The sequence below is a fragment of the Ranitomeya imitator genome, chromosome 5 (assembly GCF_032444005.1).
Source record: "Ranitomeya imitator isolate aRanImi1 chromosome 5, aRanImi1.pri, whole genome shotgun sequence".
NCBI lineage: Eukaryota > Metazoa > Chordata > Amphibia > Anura > Dendrobatidae > Ranitomeya > Ranitomeya imitator.
Window position 1 is genome coordinate 186,615,565 of NC_091286.1, and position 23,852 is coordinate 186,639,416.

The 23,852-nt window shown below is 41.3% G+C and overlaps 1 protein-coding gene across 2 annotated transcripts in view; it reads left to right on the top strand.

The window, feature by feature from the left end:
* CNKSR3 (CNKSR family member 3) overlaps positions 1-23,374 on the top strand; it is a 190,809-nt gene extending 167,435 nt beyond the window's left edge. Inside the window, exons 9-13 of one of the 2 annotated variants that reach the window (XM_069769415.1) lie at positions 85-231; positions 1,915-2,039; positions 4,627-4,823; positions 16,779-16,868; positions 22,719-23,374. In XM_069769415.1, the coding sequence (XP_069625516.1) occupies positions 85-231; positions 1,915-2,039; positions 4,627-4,823; positions 16,779-16,868; positions 22,719-23,014 (855 nt within the window). In that variant the 3' untranslated portion in view covers positions 23,015-23,374. Of the gene's footprint in view, positions 1-84; positions 232-1,914; positions 2,040-4,626; positions 4,824-16,778; positions 16,869-22,715 lie in introns of both variants that reach the window. The other variant, XM_069769416.1, reaches the window with a different exon arrangement.
* The last annotated feature ends 478 nt before the right edge of the window (positions 23,375-23,852 follow it).

Here is a 23,852-nt window from a genome sequence, read left to right on the forward strand (position 1 = left end):
TTTCTTTGTTTGGTTAAATTCAAAACTGTATTCTATATCACATTAAGCTTGTAGTAAAACATGTTTCATTTTGTTCTTTTCAAGGTTGGATGGCAGCTAAGAAATCTAGTAGCAAGACTGAGGGAGAATTCTGGTGAAGTTACTTTGCTATTGAAAAAGAGACCAACAGGAACTTTCAATTTCACTCCTGCCCCTTTGAAAAACCTGAGATGGAGACCACCTCTTGTGCAGGTGCGCAGTATAAACTAATTACTACTTGTAGAGTGTGTGCAAATCGATTCACGGGACCCAGTCTATTGATCACATCTGTAATCTGTACCACTTACAAGCGAACCAAAAAACGGACCTCAGATGTCATGTAAAAGGTGGTTCTCAAGGCTCCTACATTATGGACATGGTCAATACACTGGTCCCTGCAAATCAATTTCCACTGACTCTAATTGATCTTTTTATAAAATAACTTATTTGGTGTTTCAAATAGTTAAAGCAAACCTGCAAGCAGGATTTTGCTAAGTAAACTGCATGCATTGTCATGTTGGCAGTGTTAAACTGATTAAAATGTTACCTGGGGTGAAGAAATCCATCTTGTGGTTCTCTTGTAATCAGTGTTAGAACTTTTCAGATAATGAGATACCCGTGCTCTGGGGTGGGACTGTAGGCAGAGTCGTATCTTCCTGTGCTAAGCCAGAGAAACCAAGGAAATCCCTGTCCACAGGTCCTCTCCGAAGCACGAGAATGTTTATCATAGAGACTGTTTGTGCTTCTGGGCTGCCTGTGGGCAGGTCTTTCCTTGGTTTCTCTGGCTTAGAGCAGGAAGATAAGACTGCCTACAGTTCCACCCCAGAGTATGAGTATCTCACTAACTGATTACACAAGAACCACAAGACAGATTTCTTCACCCAGGTATCATATTAATCAGTTTAACATTGCCAACCTGACATTGTCTGTAGTTTACTTAGCAGAATCCTGCTGCCTGGGTTACTTTAAGTAAATCAGGTTTTGTGACGTTAGAAAAAAGCATCCATTTTAGAAATAAAGGAAAATGGATTATCTAACAGCAAGTAACTGGACTAGAGGTGGTCAATAAACACTCACTGATGCCGATAACGGCTGGATTGGCTGACCACCTTTGGCACAGCTCACGCAGCATATGAACCACACATATTAACTTATGTGCGGAGAAAAGTTTCTAGTGTCGTCGTGAAATATATCCAGAGGACTTCATTTAGGAGTCCACTAACAGGGTGAAATGAGTTTAGTTTTACAGCTGCTTTTTCATATGCAAAAGACCACTTTGCAGTGCAGGTTGGGAGTGCATAAGTCTGCAGAGGGCTCTCACATTGTGTGCACAGAACCTAATGCGTATGGGGGTGTCCCAACAACAGATGCCAGGTGAAAGAAGGAGCGTGCATGTTTGATTTGAACCTACTTATTTATTTCCACATGCACATTCAGCAAGATTCAGAATGCATGTGTTTGGAGGGGGTCTGGAGGAATAGCTGCTGGCTGAACAACTGTCTAAGGTGTATGACTAGCTGCAATACAAGATATGACAGTACCAAGGTTTAATCTCTTTAATAATTTAGATACTGTATAATATTAGCACCTTTGACAAGATTTTATTTCACTAGACCTGCACAATTTTAATAACAATAAAATAAAAGGCAATCATAATAATAAAGAAATTACTATACACTTTGACAAATTGTTGCACAATGGAGTCCAGTGGAAACGAGTTAACCATTGCATTGAGCTTGATGTCACAAGTATTGGCCACTGGAATATTTGCATCTCATAATCGTACGATCAAACAAAAGCTTAAGATCTTCATTGCAGTTCTCTTTCATACACTACCTGTCATCTCTAACACACTTATTGAGAATTCCGGTATGTATTTCTGTCTTGTACTTGTAGACAAGCCCACCACCCACTACAACACAGTCTCCAGAAAGCACATTGGATAACTCATTGAAGAAAGAGAAGCCAGCAATTCTTGATCTTTACATTCCTCCACCACCAAGAGTTCCTTACTCCCCAAGGTAAGTATACAGTAATAATTCATAAGGTTAATATGACTTTTACATGTACACTGTATTGGATGGTATTTAAATTTGTGTTTTTATGCCTTTTAAACCTGGGACCTGGTGATTTTACATTGTATTTCTGCTGTCAACATGATTATTGTCAAATCGGCATTCATTACTATTTTTTTTAGATCCCAAGGATGACAGACTTGCTGTATTACTGATGTAGTTAGTGTTGACCTAAATTCCCTTCAACAAAACAAATATTAAATTATGTTGCGTTTGATGGAAAATAGCATGATTTGTTTTTTCATTGTTTTATGACCCAAGTTTTCACATGAAACTGTAGAAATACTCTTTAAGACTCAGAAAACATGAAGTAACGTTTTTTCAGGGGTCTTATTCCACAGCGCCATGTTTTGCCGGTGCTGTGGAATAAACCCTGCACAAGTGATCTGCAGTGTGAACCAGGTGTCCAGTTGTTTAAAGGGACACTGTCACCTGAATTTGGAGGGAACAATTTTCAGCCATGGAGGCGGGGTTTTGGGGTGTTTGATTCACCCTTTCCTTACCCGCTGGCTGCATGCTGGCTGCAATATTGGATTGAAGTTCATTCTCTGTCCTCCATAGGACACGCCTGTGCAAGGCAAGATTGCCATTAGGGAGGACAGAGAATGAACTTCAATCCAATATTGCAGCCAGCGGGTAAGGAAAGGGTGAATCAAACACCCAAAAACCCCGCCTCCATGGCTGAAGATTGTTCCCTCCAAATTCAGGTGACAGTGTCCCTTTAATGACCGCTCCAAATCTAAATCTGTGGTTGGAAGAATTTATCCGAGGCTTACAAAGGCAGGGGAAATTGGCTTCATACAGTCATGGCCAAAAGTATTAACACCCCTGTAATTCTGTCAGATAATACTCAGTTTCTTCCTGAAAATGATTGCAAACACAAATTCTTTGGTATTATTATCTTCATTTAATTTGTCTTAAATGAAAAAACACAAAAAAGAATTGTCCTAAAGCCAACTTGGATATAATTCCACACCAAATATAAAAAGGGGGTGGACAAAAGTATTGGCACCGTTCGAAAAATCATGTGATGCTTCTCTTATTTGTGTAATTAACAGCACCTGTAACTTACCTGTGGCACCTAACAGGTGTTGGTAATAACTAAATCACACTTGCGGCCAGTTGACATGGATTAAAGTTGACTCAACCTCTGTCCTATGTCCTTGTGTGTACCACTTTGAGCATGGAGAAAAGAAAGAAGACCAAAGAACTGTCTGAGGACTTGAGAAACCAAATTGTGAGGAAGCATGAGCAATCTCAAGGCTACAAGTCCATCTCCAAAGACCTGAATGTTCCTGTGTCTACCGTGCGCTGTGCTATCAAGAAGTTTAAAGCCCATGGCACTGTGGCTAACCTCCCTAGATGTGGATGGAAAAGAAAAATTGACAAGAGATTTCACCGCAAGATTGTGCGGATGTTGGATAAAGAACCTCGATTAACATCCAAACAAGTTCAAGCTGTCCTGCAGTCCGAGGGTACAACAGTGTCAACCCGTACTATCCGTTGGCATCTGAATGAAAAGGGACTGCATGGTAGGAGACCCAGGAAGACTCCACTTCTTACCCCGAGACATAAAAAAGCCAGGCTGGAGTTTTCCAAAACTTACCTGGAAAAAAGCCTAAAACATTTTGGAAGAATGTTCTCTGGTCAGATGAGACAAAAGTAGAGCTTTTTGGGCAAAGGCATCAACATAGAGTTTACAGGAGAAAAAAAGAGGCATTCAATGAAAAGAACATGGTCCCTACAGTCAAACATGGCGGAGGTTCACTGATGTTTTGGGGTTGCTTTGCTGCCTCTGGCACTGGACTGCTTGACCGTGTGCATGGCGTTATCAAGTCTGAAGACTACCAACAAATTTTGCAGCATAATGTAGGGCCCAGTGTGAGAAAGCTGGGTCTCCCTCAGAGGTCATGGGTCTTCCAGCAGGACAATGACCCAAAACACACTTCAAAAAGCACTAGAAAATGGTTTGAGAGAAAGCACTGGAGACTTCTAAGGTGGCCAGCAATGAGTCCAGACCTGAATTCCATAGAACACCTGTGGAGAGATCTAAAAATGGCAGTTTGGAGAAGGCACCCTTCAAATATCAGGGACCTGGAGCAGTTTGCCAAAGAAGAACGGTCTAAAATTCCAGCAGAGCATTGTAAGAAACTCATTGATGGTTACCAGAGGCGGTTGGACGCTGTTATTTTGGCTAAAGGTTGTGCAACCAAGTATTAGGCTGAGGGTGCCAATACTTTTGTCTGGCCCATTTTTGGAGTTGTGTGAAATGATCAATGTTTTGTTTTTTGCTTCATTCTCTTTTGTGTTTTTTCATTTAAGACAAATTAAATGAAGATAATAATACCAAAGAATTTGTGATTGCAATCATTTTCAGGAAGAAACTGAGTATTATCTAACAGAATTGCAGGGGTGTCAATACTTTTGGCCATGACTGTACAATAAACGGTGTATACGTTATACTCTTAATACAAATAGATTAAGCAATATCATTTGTGTCTTATATAATAAATCATGTTTTCTTCTGTTTTAGAGATGAGAAAATGAGTTTTAGTTACAGTGGTTACAGAGATTCACATCCACGATCAAAAGGTTCTGAATCTCCAAACTCTTTCCTTGATCAGGAAAGCCGAAGGAGGTTTACTATTGCAGACTCAGATCAGCTGCCCACATATCCTATTGAAGTGCACGTCCAACCTGCTAAACTAAGAGACAAAACTCCGATGTATGGTGAGCTTGAATTGTACAATGCTCATTAATTCTACTGCTCTTTTCTATTACGTGGGAATATTAAGGGCTCATACTCATCTGCATTTAAAACCGACAAGTGCAATCCGATAAAAAAAAAAAAAAAAAAAAGCACAGCACACAGACGATGCTTGTACAATGCAATTTTTACTCAAGACAGCTGGGCAATGATGTCTGGGAAGAGGGTAATAAACATGGAGCTTCTCAGGCTATTAATATCAGCTCACAGCTGTCTACTTAGCCTTTACTGGTTAATAACAAGGAGTAACCCCCTCAAAAAAATGATGTGGGGGGCCCCCCTATTATTAACCCCTTGATGACCTGAGCTTTTTTTGGTTTTTCGTTTTTCGCTCCCCTCCTTCCCACATCCATAACTTTTTTTTATTTTTCCATCAATATGGCCACGTTTGGGCTTATTTTTTGTGGTTCAAATTGTACTTTTGAACGACAACATTAGTTTTACCATTTCGTGTACTACAAAACGGGAATAAAATTCCAAGTGCTGTGAAATTGCAAAAAAAGTGCAATCCAACATTAGTTTTTTGTTTGGCTTTTTTGTTAGGTTCACTAAATGTTTTATTAAACCTACAACATAATGCACATCTCAGATAATTATAATAAACATAATTTTATTAATCATAAAAGTATAAAATAACATATGTAGAAGGGAAAACAAAAACAGGTGGAAAAAAGTACGGGGTATCACAATATGTGTTACCACAAAAAACCTAATGTGCAAAATTTGTCATTTTATATAAATCAATAGTAGCATAGTAATATTAATTACATATAATAAAGATAAGATTTATAAAAGTCAAAGTGTCGAAGTGCAAAAAAAAAGGTGCATAATAAGTTATATAGCAGCACAATATGGTTGTTTATGTCCAATGCATCTAGAGCCCGTAAGACAGAAAGGAAAACAAACTACATAATGTAGTGGGATACTTAACAGTATGAGTGGTCCTGTGGTAGCCCGCACCTGCCCGACGCTCGTTTCGCCTGAGCTTTGACGAGGGGTTCCTAAATGCTAAAACTGACCTGCCATTAGGATTCTCCAGGTCATTACGAGTTGATAATCTCTAGGTTCTTTTTTATCTAAGTGGTGAAAAAATTTTTGCTTGTGTAGGTTTGATTTTTTTTTTTTTAATGTTTTATTTTGAATGGAGCGAAAGGGGGGGTGATTTAAACTTTTATATATTTTTTTTTTTTTATATATTATTAAAAACATTTTTTTTAATTTTTGACATGCTTCAATATCCTCCATGGGAAGCTAGAAGCTGCCATAACTCGATTGCCTCTGCTACATAGAGGCGATGCTCAGATCACCTCTATGTAGTAGAATTACAGCATTGCTGTGAGCACTGCCCACAGGGTGGCGCTCATAGCAATCCAGCATCAACAACCATAGAGGTCTGCAGGAGACCTCTGGTTGTTGTTCCGACGCACCGATGACCCCCGATCATGTGATGGGGGTCTCCGGTGGGCACATTTCCGGCCGCATGGCCGGAAGTGCTTGTTAAATGCCGCTGTCAGTTTGACAGCAGCATTAAACTAGTAAATAGGCGCGAGCGGAAACAGGCACATGTTGTTCAAAACATGTCCCGGCTTTGATGCGGGCTCACTGCCGGAGCCCGCATGAAAGCGGGGGGTTCTGTCATTGGACATACTATTCCGTCCGATGGCAGAAAGGGGTTAATAACCAGCAAAGGCTATGCAGACAGCTGTAGACTGATTTTAAAACCCTGGCAAGGGGCCATGTATATTGGCCCCATCCCAGACGAAGGACATATGCCCTCAGCCACCCCAGAAATCGCACATCCATTAAATGCGCCAATTCTTAGCGCATAGCCTCCGCTCTTCCCACTTGCCCTGGTGCGGTGGCAAATGTTGTAATAGTATTGGGGTTGATGTTAGATTTGTAATGTCAGCTGACATCAATCATAGGGGTTAGTAACGGAGAGGCATCTATAAGACACCCCTATTATCATCCCCATAGTGAAATGTAATAAAGACAAACACAAAGTTAAGTCCTGTATTTGAAATTAAAACTCCCCGACCTTCTTTTACCCATTTATTTACATATAAATAAACCATGGTCCCTCTCTAGGCTATTAATATCTGCCCTCAGTCACTGGCTTTCCCACTCTGGCGGAGAAAAATGCGTGGGAGCCCACGCCAGTTTTTTTTAACCCTTTATTTTAACACCTAGAGCTCCAAAATTTTACACACGCACACTACTAACATTATCAGTGAGGAATATGAAAAAATATAAGGAATATGACATGGTTTACTGTATGTAAACCATGTCTCATATCCTGTCGGGTTTAATAAGGAGATAGCAAAAGCCGGCAATTGAACTGCCGGCTTTTCTGCTATCTAGCTCTGTATGAAGTATAAATTAATATATATGTGTCTCACTGATATATATATATATATATATATATATATATATATATATATATATATATATATATATATATATATATATATATATATATATATATATATATATATATATACAGTGGGGCAAAAAAGTATTTAGTCAGTCAGCAATAGTGCAAGTTCCACCACTTAAAAAGATGAGAGGCATCTGTAATTTACATCATAGGTAGACCTCAACTATGGGAGACAAACTGAGAAAAAAAATCCAGAAAATCACATTGTCTGTTTTTTTATCATTTTATTTGCATATTATGGTGGAAAATAAGTATTTGGTCAGAAACAAAATTTCATCTCAATACTTTGTAATATATCCTTTGTTGGCAATGACAGAGGTCAAACGTTTTCTGTAAGTCTTCACAAGGTTGCCACACACTGTTGTTGGTATGTTGGCCCATTCCTCCATGCAGATCTCCTCTAGAGCAGTGATGTTTTTGGCTTTTCGCTTGGCAACACGGACTTTCAACTCCCTCCAAAGGTTTTCTATAGGGTTGAGATCTGGAGACTGGCTAGGCCACTCCAGGACCTTGAAATGCTTCTTTCGAAGCCACTCCTTCGTTGCCCTGGCGGTGTGCTTTGAATCATTGTCATGTTGAAAGACCCAGCCACGTTACATCTTCAATGCCCTTGCTGATGGAAGGAGGTTTGCACTCAAAATCTCACGATACATGGCCCCATTCATTCTTTCATGTACCCGGATCAGTCGTCCTGGCCCCTTTGCAGAGAAACAGCCCCAAAGCATGATGTTTCCACCACCATGCTTTACAGTAGGTATGGTGTTTGATGGATGCAACTCAGTATTCTTTTTCCTCCAAACACGACAAGTTGTGTTTCTACCAAACAGTTCCAGTTTGGTTTCATCAGACCATAGGACATTCTCCCAAAACTCCTCTGGATCATCCAAATGCTCTCTAGCAAACTTCAGACGGGCCCGGACATGTACTGGCTTAAGCAGTGGAACACGTCTGGCACTGCAGGATCTGAGTCCATGGTGGCGTAGTGTGTTACTTATGGTAGGCCTTGTTACATTGGTCCCAGCTCTCTGCAGTTCATTCACTAGGTCCCCACGCGTGGTTCTGGGATTTTTGCTTACCATTCTTGTGATCATTCTGACCCCACGGGGTGGGATTTTGCGTGGAGCCCCAGATCGAGGGAGATTATCAGTGGTCTTGTATGTCTTCCATTTTCTAATTATTGCTCCCACTGTTGATTTCTTCACTCCAAGCTGGTTGGCTATTGCAGATTCAGTCTTCCCAGCCTGGTGCAGGGCTACAATTTTGTTTCTGGTGTCCTTTGACAGCTCTTTGGTCTTCACCATAGTGGAGTTTGGAGTCAGACTGTTTGAGGGTGTGCACAGGTGTCTTTTTATACTGATAACAAGTTTAAACAGGTGCCATTACTACAGGTAATGAGTGGAGGAAAGAGGAGACTCTTAAAGAAGAAGTTACAGGTCTGTGAGAGCCAGAAATCTTGATTGTTTGTTTCTGACCAAATACTTATTTTCCACCATAATATGCAAATAAAATGATAAAAAAACAGACAATGTGATTTTCTGGATTTTTTTTTCTCAGTTTGTCTCCCATAGTTGAGGTCTACCTATGATGTAAATTACAGACGCCTCTCATCTTTTTAAGTGGTGGAACTTGCACTATTGCTGACTGACTAAATACTTTTTTGCCCCACTGACAAAAAAGTGTGAAACAGCTAAAATTATGTCTTATATTCTAGGTTCTTCAAAGTAGCCACCTTTTGCTTTGATGACTGCTTTGTACACTCTTGGCATTCTCTTGATGAGCTTCAAGAGGTAGTCACCGGTAATGGTCTCCCAACAATTTTGAAGGAGTTCCCAGAGATGCTTAGCACTCACCCCAAACCATCTCGATTGGGTTCAGGTCTGATGACTGTCGAGGCCAGGTCATCTGGCGTAGCACCCCATCACTCTCCTTCTTGGTCAAATAGTCCTTACACAGCCTGGAGGTGTGTTTGGGGTCATTGTCCTGTTGAAAAATAAATGATGGTCCAACCAAACACAAACCGGATGGAATAGCATGCCGCTGCAAGATGCTGTGGTAGCCATGCTTGTTCAGTATGCCTTCAATTTTGAATAAATCCCCAACAGTGTCACCAGCAAAGCACCCCCACCATCACACCTCCTCCTCCATGCTTCACGGTGGGAACCAGGCATGTAGAGTCCATCCGTTCACCTTTTCTGCGTCACACAAAGACACGGTGATTGGAAACAAAGATCTCAAATTTTGACTCATCAGACCAAAGCACAGATTTCCACTGGTCTAATGTCCATTCCTTGTGTTCTGTAGCCCAAATAAGTCTCTTCTGCTTGTTGACTGTCCTTAGCAGTGGTTTCCTAGCAGCTATTTACACTGCATTAGTATTTCATTTTTAACCTTATATTTATTTTAATTATGCCTGGCATACTGTACATAAAGCTTCTAAATATCCATACTGGTAAGGAGCATTTTAACCAGCCATAGAATCAGAATATTGGTATAACTGGTAACCCTTTAGCCACTGTCCAGATTCCTAGGCTGCTGTAGCACTGCAGCTCCTGCAATCAAGCAAGAGCAGGTTGGGTCCATAGCTCGATCCCTAAAAGACCCAGAGGGTGAACAGTGTAAACAGCACCACAAAGCAAATAAACAGGAATAAACAATATGAGTGAGGGGAACACGATACCAAAAGGTGTATACACAAACTGCAAAATAACAAAGCTTGTGCACGCCGCTGCAGACTCCACAACAGGAAGCCTGCGGGTGCAGATCTTTCCGGCTTGGAAAGTTACGGGGTCATTTAAAAAGGTCTGGGAGACAGGGCTTTTGCAGTGTTCAGGGATCCTGATGGACATGCTCATTGAACATGATCAAATGCTCCTAATAAAAATAAAAGAGGATATTAAAATTAATGAAGGCAAATTGGAGGCGTTTGATAAAGAAACGTTGGTTAACCCTTTTCTTACAAAATTAAAGAAGACGCTTGATGAATTTGAGAAAAATATAATCAGTGGAAAGAGGAATAAATTCTACAGGGATAAAATGGACTTTGGTAAAGATCAAGTGTTCAAATGGGTACATCATGGTAACAGACGATATACTGCCAGAACCCAAGTAGGCCCGAGTGGCAATGGATCTGTACAGTTGCCAAGAGGTGAACTTTCCTCCAGTGATTTTTTGTCTTCGGACATGAGCGACCTGGAGGGAGCCGTAGGAGGAGGAGGGGGAGACGTAAGTCACGGACCCACACGACAAAAAGGCAAGAATCGTCACAATTGGTCTCCGATACACAAGAGAGAGACAAGATTCAATCGGAGGCGATAGCCGTGGAGAGTATATCAACACACTCCAAGATTGAAGAATTACAAATTATTAATCTCTCCGCTCATGTTTTGTCAGACTTAGAAAGATCTGTTCTGACGAAGGGACTTTCGTTCTCACCTACGAACCACTTAGATAAATTTACGTTGGTCAAAGACCTGTACCTGTTTTGCCGGAAGATGACGTTTAAAATTTTGTACCACAAACCCTCTCTGGTGGACTCACTTCCTGAGGATGAGAGACAAACATTCAGGGATCTCCTGGAACTGCTACAGGTAAGTGATAGTACACCAGACCGGACTAGGTTCACTAGAAGGTCTCCATCACAGGCGACACCATCATTCTCATTCTGTCCAGCTGTACAGATTTTTTTCGAGAGTGTCTGCAGAGACATCAAAGCTTTAAAACTGGACAACCTAAAACATAACAATTTGAGTATTGGAGAAAGGAGAGCCTTGAAGGAGCTGAGTAATAACACAGAATTCCTAGTCCGTGAGGCAGACAAAGGAGGGAATGTTGTTCTTTGGCCTCATGAAATGTATTTGACTGAAGTGCTGCGACAATTGAACAATACGAACAACTATCATGCTCTTCCCTCGGACCCTACTTGGGTATTTAAGGGTAAACTGGATCATCTTATAAGAGAGGCTACGAGAGAGGGGATTCTGAATAAGAGGGAAGCGGAGTTTCTGGTTACTCACCATCCGGTGGTTCCCACGTTCTATATATTGCCGAAAGTCCACAAGTCACTTGACAGGCCTCCGGGGAGGCCGATAGTGTCCGGTATTGGTGGCATTATGGAAAGACCATGTATTTATTTAGACCATTTTTTGCAACCCCTGGCCCTTTCCTTGGACTCCTACATAAGGGACTCAGCACATCTAATGATGCATCTTGAAGACTTGACGGTACGGGAGGGTACCCTGCTGGTTGGTTTGGATGTTGAATCCTTGTACACAAGCATAGCCCACGACCTTGGCATTCGAGCGGTCTCCTTCCACCTGAACAAACAACATGGGAATGGTGAGCATGATCTTTTCCTACTGGAATTGTTGCATTTTGTCTTGGATAAAAATTATTTTGTCTTCGATAGAAAGTACTATAGACAAATCTCCGGGACTGCGATGGGGGCGCGGTGTGCGCCCTCATACGCAAACCTCGTTTTGGGAGGAGACCGTGGTGTATAAACATGTAATGTTTTCAAGTAATGTTGCCACTTGGCGACGATATATAGATGACGTGGTGTTCTTGTGGACGGGGTCACAATCTGCTTGTGAGGAATTTATTGAGGACTTGAACTCTAACATGCTCAACATTAAACTGACCTCTGTTATCTCCTCACAAACCATAGACTTCTTGGACATCAAGCTCACAATAGAAGAAAATCGTGTCTCTTCCAGCTTATATCGGAAATTGACTGCTACAAATAACCTTCTTCATTATTCCAGTTTTCATCCGGTGCATCTGAAGAAAGGTATACCTAAAGGTCAGTTTTTGAGACTTCGCAGGAATTGTAGTTCCACTGATGACTTTTTAAGACTGGCGGGAGATCTTACTACACGTTTCACCAGTAGGCAATACCCGCGGAAAATCGTTTCTCGGGGGTTTCAGGCTGCGAAGCAAAAGGATAGATCTAGCCTTTTTTGTCGACAGGAGCGTGAATCAACTCAACCGCTTTGTTTGATTACGACCTATAATAATCAGTGGTCTGAGATTTACAGAGTTTTGAATAAGAACTGGAACATTCTTCTCAGTGAACCCAAATTGGCACTACACATTACACCATCTCCTAAAGTGGTAGCAAGAAGGGCCACTAATTTGAAAGATCAATTGTGTCATAGTCACTATCAACGCCCCAAAAATAAACTAAGGACAGGTCAGAAAATTAGGGGCACTTTTCCCTGTGGGGGGTGCAATGTGTGCCAATTTATGACTGCACGAGAGGAAATTTTGATTGATATATTACCATTTCCGCTTAAATGCAATTGTTATTTCAACTGCAGGTCGACAAATCTTGTGTACGTGCTAATATGTGATTGCCCTAAACTATATGTGGGCCAGACATCCCAACAACTGAGGAGGAGATGTCAGCAGCACATTTCGAATATCAACATGGCTGGACGGGACCTCTCAAGGGGGAAGAAATTGACATCAGTGGCGAGACATTTTCTGGAAGCGCATAGTGGTAACCCTGGAGGCCTGAAAGTGATGGGACTTGAGAACGTGAATGCCACCATCAGAAGAGGCAATCTGACTAATCAACTGTTACGTTGTGAATCCAAATGGATCTACAGATTGAAAAGTCTCGCACCGAGGGGACTGAATGAAGAACTGTTATTTACGGGGTTTTATAAACAACTTTGAGAGGCATTTGTTTTCTTGTGTACTCCTTTCCATTTAGCCTCGTTATTTCTGGATCTTTCAGTGGTGCGGCCAAATAAGTGTCAAGTTATATTGGTCTTTGGTTGTCTTCTGGGGTACGGGATTTATATGTATTTTATATATAATTAAAAACAACTAAAACTTTACAAGATAAATGGTATAGATCTTATGCCGGTCTGTATTTACCCTTTAGGGCTCCTCCATTTATGCTTCTGTTTACACCTTGCGGTAGTCAGGGTTTGTGGCATGATAGGCTCTATTGAGACAAGTGGATACAAAACAATGGGTCTTTGAATATCACCCTATGTATAATTTTTGGGCTATGGGTTGTATACTAAATAGAGGGGTTTTAGTGGCTATGATTTAATGTTTGACCCACTTTTTCCATCAGTATTGTGTATGTGGGTCTATACCTGCCTCTGTTTGGGGACTTAGGAGTCCACTGGGAGGAGCCTATGATAAGGGGTTGTCCTGGTGTTTCGAGCGATGAGTACTTAGGTAGTACCTTTGAGGTTGGGCCAATTGTGGGCGGTGCGCATGCGCGATGGGGCCCCGTCGTAGCGGCGCACCGTCCCGGTGTTTGTCCCTTCTTCAATATACCAGAGAGTGGGGCGCGCGTGCGTTGGATGTGCGGCGATGGTTTGGAGTTTGCGCACAAAAGGTTTGTTTGGTGCGGTACCATGGAAACTATTCCCCCGCCTTGCGGGGATATGGTCACTTCCGGACTTACGTCAGGATATAGTGGATACGGGGGCCCTTGATTGGGAATATTTTGAGATCATTTACCTCCAGTGATGCGGGGGATTGGGCAGACTCTGCTAGTTACGGTGGATGATTGTTCTCATCACGCCTTTGTATGTGCGCGATGTATGGTGGAGTCATGTTGTCTAGGTGACCACCGTGCATGCGCAGTTAGGACTTCCGGGACGCCGGCATTCGGGGATCGTGCTGGAGTGACTGGCTCCTTGCGGATACCCTACACAGCTGTATGTGATCGTTAAGTAAGTGATGACTATATAATTCAGTGTTTGTTAGCCACAGTATCCTTGTTACCCCTGATGAAGTCACTATTGTGACGACACGCGTCGGGTTTTGACCACATGGGAACCGGCTGCCTCCTCGCAAAATGTTCTCCGGAGCGGTATGATTGTACCTTGATCATGTAATATGAGCCTGTCCAGTTGGGGTGTATTATGATTGTAATTATTGTGGGTTCTTTATAGGATTATATATACCTCCCTTTGGGCTCGACAATAGCTTTGTTTGTTCCTGCAGTACCCCCTTAATAATATCTTTCTCTTTGGATTGGGGATCTTTGCTCATGCATCTGCAGGTATATTAGAGCAAGTTATTGTTTGATAATATTTGTTGCCAGATTAATAATAGGAAAGGTTCAGCTCTAATGAGGAGTGAGGTGGGGCTTGGGAACTCTGTGTGGTTTCTTTTGGGTTAACTTGTATTATTTTCGTTTGTGTTGTTTTTTAAGTGTTTTTAAATTTGTATATGTGGCTTGAAATATGTTATTAATAAACTTTGTGATATTTTTGTGATCCCTGCGTTATTGCATGTTCCTTTGCTCTTTTTGTTCTATGCTCCACAACAAAGATAGTACAGCAACTGAGCTCCAAACACCAAACTTGGCTGACACCAGGGAGCTGCTACTGCGAGGTTGGTCTCCTGAAAGGATTTGTTTAACCAACAGTCAGCTGAAGCACCAGGTGACCTTATAAAGGATGGTGGGAGTGGTCATAAACATCAGCTGACCCAGCAGCAATGCATTGCGCAGGCGCCGGGCCTCTCTGACCTTTCCGGCGCCTGCGCACTGCAGTACTTTGCTCTGCCCTCAACAGGGCAAACAAAGTACGCCTGCGCCGGAGCCGTGGCTGAAGATCAGAAGAGGACGTCTTGTAATGAAGATGGGAGGCGCCGGAGCGGACCAGAGACACCCATCCGACCGGACCAGCAGCGGGACCGCCCCTGGGTGAGTATAATATAACGTTTTTTTCTCCCCTTTCAGGTAACATCGGGGGCTTATCTACGGCATTACAGAATGCTGCAGATAAGCGCCTGATGCCGGTGGGCTTACCTCACCCGCGATTTTCGGGGTGACAGGTTCCCTTTAAATATGAGGGAAATCAGATCTGCCACAGATCCAAACATGGATCGTGACAACTTAACTGCTTTTTTCTTGCCGTAATACAAATTCTAACAGTCTATTCAGTAGGACTGTCAGCTGTGTATCCACCAGACTTCTGCACAACAAAACTGATGGTCCCAACACCATTTATAAGGCAAGAAATCCCACTTATTAAACCTGACAGGGCACACCTGTGGAGTGAAAACCATTCCCGTGACTACCTCTTGAAGCTCATCAAGAGAATGCCAAGAGTGTGCAAAGCAGTCAAAGCAAAAGGTGGCTACTTTGAAGAACCTAGAATATAAGACATATTTTCAGTTGTTTCACGCTTTTTTGTTAAGTCTATAATTCCACATGTGTTAATTCATAGTTTGATGCCTTTAGTGTGAATGTACAATTTTCATAGTCATGAAAATACAGAAAAATCTTTACATGAGAAAGTGTGTCTAAACTTTTGGTCTGTACTGTATATCAGTGGTCTTTTTTTTTGTCCTGAACCCAAAATAACATTACAAAATAAGTTAAGTATGTGTTTAAACTAAATATTGCTGCAGGCATAAGAACGGGGTATGCAGAATATTATTGCTTGTATGAAAATTGTCTCTCTAGCCAGATCTCGCCTACATTTAAGGTACCTTCACACTGAACGATATTGCTAGCGATCCGTGACGTTGCAGCGTCCTGGCTAGCGATATCGTTCAGTGTGACAGCGACCAATGATCAGGCCCCTGCTGGGAGATCGTTGGTCGCTGCAGAAAGTCCAGGACTTTATATCGTCGCTGGATCTCCCGCTGACATCGCTGAATCGGTGTGTGTGACGCCGATTCAGCGATGTCTTCACTGGTAACCAGGGTAAACATCGGGTTACTAAGCGCAGGGCCGCGCTTAGTAACCCGATGTTTACCCTGGTTACCATCGTAAAAGTAAAAAAAACAAACACTACATACTTACATTCCGTGTCTGTCCCCCGGCGCTCTGCTTCCTGCACTGGCTGTGAGCGCCAGTCAGCTGGAAATCAGAGCGGTGATGTCACCGCTGTGCTTTCCGGCCGCTGTGCTCACAGTCAGTGCGGGAAGCAGAGCGCCGGGGACAGACAGCTGAAGGTAAGTATGTAGTGTTTTTTTTTTTTACTTTTACGATGGTAACCAGGGTAAACATCGGGTTACTAAGCGCGTCCCTGCGCTTAGTAACCCGATGTTTACCCTGGTTACCGGCATCGTTGGTCGCTGGAGAGCTGTCTGTGTGACAGCTCTCCAGCGACCAAACAGCGACGCTGCAGCGATCAACATCGTTGTCGGTATCGCTGCAGCGTCGCTGAGTGTGAAGGTACCTTTAGAGGTGGTTTCACTGCTTCAGAGTTTCAGAAGTTTTAGGCCACATTCACACGGTCAGTATTTGGTCAGTATTTTACATCCGTATCTGTAAGCCAAAATCAGGAGAGTATCAATGAGCGGAAAAGTATAATAGAAACACGTCACCACTTGTGTATTATCACCCACTCCTGGTTGTGGCTTACACATACCGATGTAAGATACTGACCAAATACTGAACATGTGAACATGTCCTTAAACTACAGAAATGTAGTTGTCTATTTTAGTGTGTTGATATATTCTGTTTCTTTAATTAGTTATTTTCTATCCATGTGATTAGGTAAGCCTCGCCCTCTTTCTATGCCTGCAGAAGCAAGCTGGATTGTGTCTACAGAATCATACTCAAGACATAGACTGACAGGAAAAAAAGGTGAAATAATGAATATCTGCTTTACAACAGAAAATAATTAATGTTAATAGTTCATGCATTAATATTTTATATATAATACAGTATTGTATTCTACTTTTCAGATGCACCCTTGCTGTACAGCATTTTTTCCCACCTCCCTAGAACTTTTGCACAGTGATATATATATATATATATATATATATATATATATATATATATACATATATATATATATATATATATATATATATATACATATATATATATATATATATATATATATATATATATATATATATATATATACATATATACATATATATATATACACAGTATATTTAACACCTTACAATTGTGAGATGCAGGTATGCTAGCTAGTAACAAACACTTGTGATATCAAGCTCAAATATATATAAACTTCCTTCTCACCCCCAATGGGGGTGGTCTTTGTTGTCCTTTCTCATTCTCGGGTCCTCTACCAGAGGCTTGAGGGTTCTGAGCAGGATCCTACTTGTTTCAAGCATTTCTGGACAGGGAGCTCAGATGTTGCTTTTGGGATCTGTTGTAGCTATTTTCCCAACTTAGGGGTCACTGCTCCCAGTGATCCATCCTATCACCACTGGAATCGCTGTTGCCTTCACCTTCCACATCTTCTCCTGTTCTCCTTTGAGGCCCTGGTATTTCTCCAGCTTCTCATATTCCTTCTTTCTGATGTTGCTGTCGCTTGGCACTGCCACATCTATTATTATTGCGGTCTTTAAAAGAGCTTGAATAGCACATTTTGAATCCCCAGTCTGCTGTAAAATATTTGCCCGCGAGAGACACCTTGCCGATGCAGTGTAACTACTTTGTGTCTTGTTATTGTGCTCAGTATTGCCATGGAGGTATCCACATGATTGTGATGGCCTGAAGAATTATTCAAACAGGTTCATTAGTGTGAAATGTAACCAGCATGAAACAGCCTGACATATGCTCGCCTCCCCAGTCACCACTGCAGTGTTCAGAACGCTGCTTAGTGTAAAGCTTTATCCACATGTCCATAGTGCAGAGATGCTTGAATGAGGCTTTACTGCTGCGTGTGGAAGGCCGCACCAGCGCTGCAGTGGCGACTTCATCCAGCGGTTAGGAAACCTCACTGGACAAAATCACCACAGCAGTGCTGATGCCCGGAGGACCTGTGTTCACCTCTCCTTACTGTGTTTTGAGTACATCTGCTGCAATGGCATGACGGTTCTAATCAAATAACAGTAATTGTCAGCTGAGCTGTGTATCTAATCCAGTCACGTGGGATGTAGTCCACTAGGCCATGTACCTAATTCTATCATGTGATAGAATATCATGTGAAATACAGTCCGCTGATACATGTAGTTAACCTGTCGTATGATTAAGTTCACTGAGTTGTGTGATTCAATCTGTTGAGCTGTATATGTAATCATGTATGATAGAGACTGCAGAGCCTGTATCAAATCTTATCAAGTGATATACAGTCTGCAAAGCCCTGTCTGTAATCCTATCATGAGTGATATATAAGCCTATCATATGTGATACAATGAGCAGTGCAGCTCAAACTAACAGACTTGGCGCTGCCAGCTGTGATCGCTAAGACCCCCTTCACGCATCTATTTTTATGTGTTCGTATGCGGTCCCTTTTTTAAGTACCGCAAATGTGGAAACACGCACACCCATTAGATTCAGTAGTGGTGCGCACATGTCAGGTTTTTCACACTGACAATTTGTCCGTGTAAAAAACCCTCAAGACATGTCAGTTTTTTTATCAGCATCACGTGCCACTCAAGTGCACACTGATGACATCTGTATGTCATCAGCGTGACACATTCGGGCACTTGGGGAAAAGGCGGCACAGTTTGCGCTGTTCTCAGTCCCCAGGTGCTGTAGACAGCTCTGATCATTGTCACCTTGTCGGCGACAATGATGGGAGTTGTATTCAGTACCCGCTGTTCACCTTGTGTGTAAAGTGAAGAATTTAATTAAAAAGCTGGTGTGGGGTAGTGCATAATTTTGATAACCAGCAGAGGAAAAGCTGACCTCTGGGGGCTGATATTAATAATCTGGGGTTAGTAATGAGGGAGTCTAATAGAATCCTCTCCATTAATAACTTCTGGGCTGGATGTCAGTAGCCATAAAACATCAACCCAACCCTATTACCCCACTTGCCTCCGCACCAGGGCAAGTGGGTAGAGCAAGGCTAAGCGCCATATTTGGCTTCTCTTTTTGATACTCCATTTCTGGGGCCGCTGAGGGCTAATGTTATCCATAGTGCTTTCCCTGCCTACTAACATCAGCCTACAGCTGTCTGTTTAGCCTTTGCTTGTTAGAATTTATAGGGGGATCCTACATTATTTTTTTCTGAGGTACCCCTTTAAAGGGCCACTGTCACCCCCCTCGAGCCGTTATAAACTAAAAGAGCCACCTTGTGCAGCAGTAATGCCGCATTCTAACAAGGTGGCTCTTTTAGTTTTGTGTTCATGTATTACTAAAATAAAGCGCTTTGAAACTTTTAAAAAATACCTATCTTTGTCTACGGAGGCGGGTCTGAAGCCTCCTCTGTGAAGCGCCCAACTGCCGTCACTCATCTCTTCTGGGGCGATGGTCGCCGCCCCCTGCGCGCTGTTCTTAAATCCGGCGCCTGCGCTGTGCGTGCCTGCCTGGGGCAGGCACATTGAGAATTGGCAGTCATAGGTCAGATGCTGGGTTCCTGACTGCGCCTGTGCGGGCAGTGCGGCCACCCTGTTACTGAATCCCCGCACTGTGTTATGCATTATGCACAGTGCGGGGCTGGGATTCCTGGGCAGATTCCTGCACAGACCGACGCTGGAAGGCGGGGAACCTGGGGGAGCGTCTGACAAGCGCAGTGTTATTTACATGAACACAAAACTAAAAGAGCCACCATTACTGCTGCACAAGGTGGCTCTTTTAGTTTATAACGGCTGGAGGGGGTGACAGTGGCCCTTTAAGCTAAGAAAAAGCAACCACAGCCAATATAGAAAAGTCAAAGAAGATCTCCCAAACAGGAATAAGATTAAAATGCCTTTATTATATATACTTGGCAAATATTAAAATAGAAAATACAGATAAAATAAATACACGTGCGCACAGTGGGAAAATATTTTTTGTATAATAAAACCAATATCAACAATGGTACAGGCTGACCCTTTAAAAAAATATATTATATTTAAATAACAGGTTCAAACATCACCCCAAGATGACATATATTGTTAACTGGATTTGCATGTAGCCAAAAAAATCGGATAAAAAAAAAAATTATAGCAAATAACAACTTATATGTGCAATATAGCAACTATCCCCTGACGAAGGATAGTAATCCGAAACGCGCGTCGGGGTGCGTTTCTTTGGGATTCGGCAGACCCCACTTTCACAGGTATATTGGAGATTCAATACATCCCCCTGTATTGTACCATATTGGCTGGATTAGTATCCGGTCCTCTGGTCTCTTGGATCTAGAGTGTATTTGGACCGGAGAGTGGCTATACCGATCTATATCTGGCTCCATGTAGTGGCAGATTAGAACCACTATTCATATACATTATTGGAGCCATATGGTGGCAATTTAGCTGCTTTATATCCGGCTCTTATGGTGATAGATTGGAATAATTATTATTGGCACATAAATGTGTATTGTGTAACTTCCCAAATTATTAGTAACTTCCTTATAGGCCTTTTTGCATACTGTGGTTCAGTTTATACTCCACCTATAGCAGTTAAACCTGCATGTTTTTTGCACTTTGCGGTTTTTATAGTTCCCATATTTTTACAATTTTTGCACATAGCGCTTTCTGGCACAATTCAGTATACTTCATGGTTATACTCAACCTTTCCCCTTTTTTTGCACTTTATATTGCACATATAAGTTGTTATTTGCTATAATTTTGCACATATTGCATTAAGGAGTGTGTATTTGGAGTATATGCCGATTTTTTTGGCTACATGCAAATCCAGTTAACAATATATGTCATCTTGGGGTGATGTTTGAACCTGTTATTTAAATATAATATATTTTTTTAAAGGGTCAGCCTGTACCATTGTTGATATTGATTTTATTATACAAAAAATATTTTCCCATTGTGCGCACATGTGTCTTTATTTTATCTGTATTTTCTATTTTAATATTTGCCAAGTATATATAATAAAGGCATTTTAATCTTATTCCTGTTTGGGAGATCTTCTTTGACTTTTCTATATTGGCTGTGGTTGCTTTTTCTTAGTACGGTGGTGGTTTCCACATTTCTCTCCACAGGACACTAGTCACTGGCATTTGAATTAAGATTTTATTATTTTTATTGATTTTATTATTTGGCATATAGCAATTAGTGTACCTGTGGTTGTTACTTAATCTTTAAGCTAACTAGTAAAGGGTAAGCAAACAGCTGTGGGTGGTTATTAAAAGCCTGGGAACATTCATGGATAATTGCCCCTTTCTTAGATAACTAATATCTGCCTCCAGCGGTTGGCTTTCCCTCTGCTGGTTATCAAAATTATGCCGAGGCCCACATAATTTTTGTCTTTTTTTTTCTTTTTAAATAAATAAAATGACCGAAAAAAAAGGAACACACAAACCACTGATTATATTGCACACTGACTTGTTTCTATCTATCTATCTATCTATCTATCTATCTATCTATCTATCTATCTATCTATCTATCTATCTATCTATCATGTCTCTCATCACTAACTCTATCTTTGAACATATTTAATACATAACACTCTTTAATTTCTTTTCTGCATTTCATTCCATACTTGTCACACTGACTGCACACTGATATACGGACAACATACGGATGTAACACGGATGTCACACAGATGTCACATACATACACACGGATGGATCACGGATCACATTAGAACTGGTTTTTACAGTACCAAAATCACCAGGGTGTGTGAAGGGGGCTTAACACAGTGTACAACTCAGTATCACATTGCAGCCACCAACAAAAGGATCCCAAACTTCCTTCTTCCTTATCTTTTTCCAAACTCCCAGAATGTGCAGGGAGGAGGGACATCACACATATGTGAGCAGATCCTGCCCACATTCACTGCAGCCGTAATTTGAGCTTGCTGTACCCAATATTTTTATGGCAAATTTCAGTAGCTGTTCATGTTTAAAATATCAAAACTTTTAAAATATTTTTTCATGTTTTATACTATCAAAAAGGGTAAAACAAATTTTTTTTAAATTAATGGTTTACATTTTGTTCAATTGTTGTAAAAAACAATCACACATTTCCTTTAGAGAGAACCTACCTGTTAAAGTAAATGTATGGCCATAATGGCCCTGCTATATTGATTTAATAGTTACCTGTAGTGAAAAAATACGTAGCCTAGTTGTTGTTTAATTCACCTTAGAAGTTTTTGTGCAATATCCTCTTTGTATGTTGGGGCAGGACTGTGGGGCGTTACTATGTGTAGGGTCTTCGGCTCTGTCGTGGCCCTTCCACATTTGTTCGAGCCTCCGCTTTTAAATTTCACGCCAGCACCGCCCTTGACGTGGACAGCGCTTGCACACATCTCGGCTTGTCATTGAGCTGAGATCCCAATCCGCGCAAGTACAGCCATTTTGCTGGAGACCACCGGAGATTAATCTGGGCATGCAGCGCCTCTACCATTTTGCCGCAGAACGCTGGTACATGAATGTCCCCTCAAAATTTAAAAAAGACTGAGCCGAAGACCTAGCCTACAGTCCCGCCGCTGTGCACCTTTAACAGGTTAAATCGCAATGACAGGTTCTCTTTAAGGACATTTCTTGATTGGTCACTAAGGACTTAATATGCTTGATGTTTTTTCATATATATTTACCTATGTGTTAAAGGTACTTGCATTATCTCTCTTTTTAAGGTGATGAAGCACTATCCAGATATTTCAGTAATGAAAGGATAGCACCAATCACAGAAGAAAATGTATCATCTAGAAATTTTTTTACAAGATCAACTGATAGGCATTTAATCAGAGGAACAGACTATATAAGGGGCAGTCGTGGTCTTCTAAATATGGACTTACACAATAGTGCAACAATGCCATACCAGGAGGAAAGTTCCAAGAAACCAACTACCACTAACTCTTCAAAAAATACCACAACGGAGCCCTCGCTGTTGGTCAGTTGGTTTACCAAGCTAAAACTCTTGAGTCGCTGAGTTTCAATAGACATTTACCTTACAGTGCCTTTGCCCTTATAATGGCAGTATTATGCGAAGCTAGTTCCACAGAAATGAGTGGGATTCGCCTTCCAAAGCTTTCTGACTTTTGCAGACTGGTATCAGGATATGCCAGTTCCACAAATAATTTATCAAGCAATAAAAATAATTACTTTGATATCATGTTTATTCTACCTAGAAAATTATTTTTGCCTTTTTGGATGTTCTTTTTTGTACTTTTTATCACACGACTGTTAAAGAAATGCAATATGTGCATGTAAGTTTTACTCACATTTTTGCGCAACTTTTTAAGAACTGTAAAAGGATGAAGTAATTTATTAAAATAGCAGTTAATTTTTCCTTTTGCTGTTTACCAAAGGATCATTTATTTACTACAAATTTTAGGACATATTTTTTACATTCTGTATGAAATGTGTGAAATGTATGCTTTTCTAAAATATCTAAGCAATTTGAAAGCAAAAGACATGTCACATTTACTCTTGTCTTATATGTAAAAGTACAGGTTGGATTTCTGTACATATCTTCAAGGCACTTAACTGATACCAAGAGCATGAAAGTGCAGAGTTTTATTTATTGTCACTTTAATGACATAAAGGGGTTCACCAAGAATGTGATAAAATGATCCTCATCGCGTAATTTAAATGGCAGCCTGTCCTTGTCACTTTTTAAGATGGACTGCAGACTGAAGAAACCATGCTCCCGAGACCTGTGTCTCAATAACAGAGCCAATGAAAGGGATGTGACATTGGAGGAAATAATTCTCTGCTGACTGGGAACAAATCTTTTTTCTCTCTAGCTTCATCTTTGTCAGTGTTCA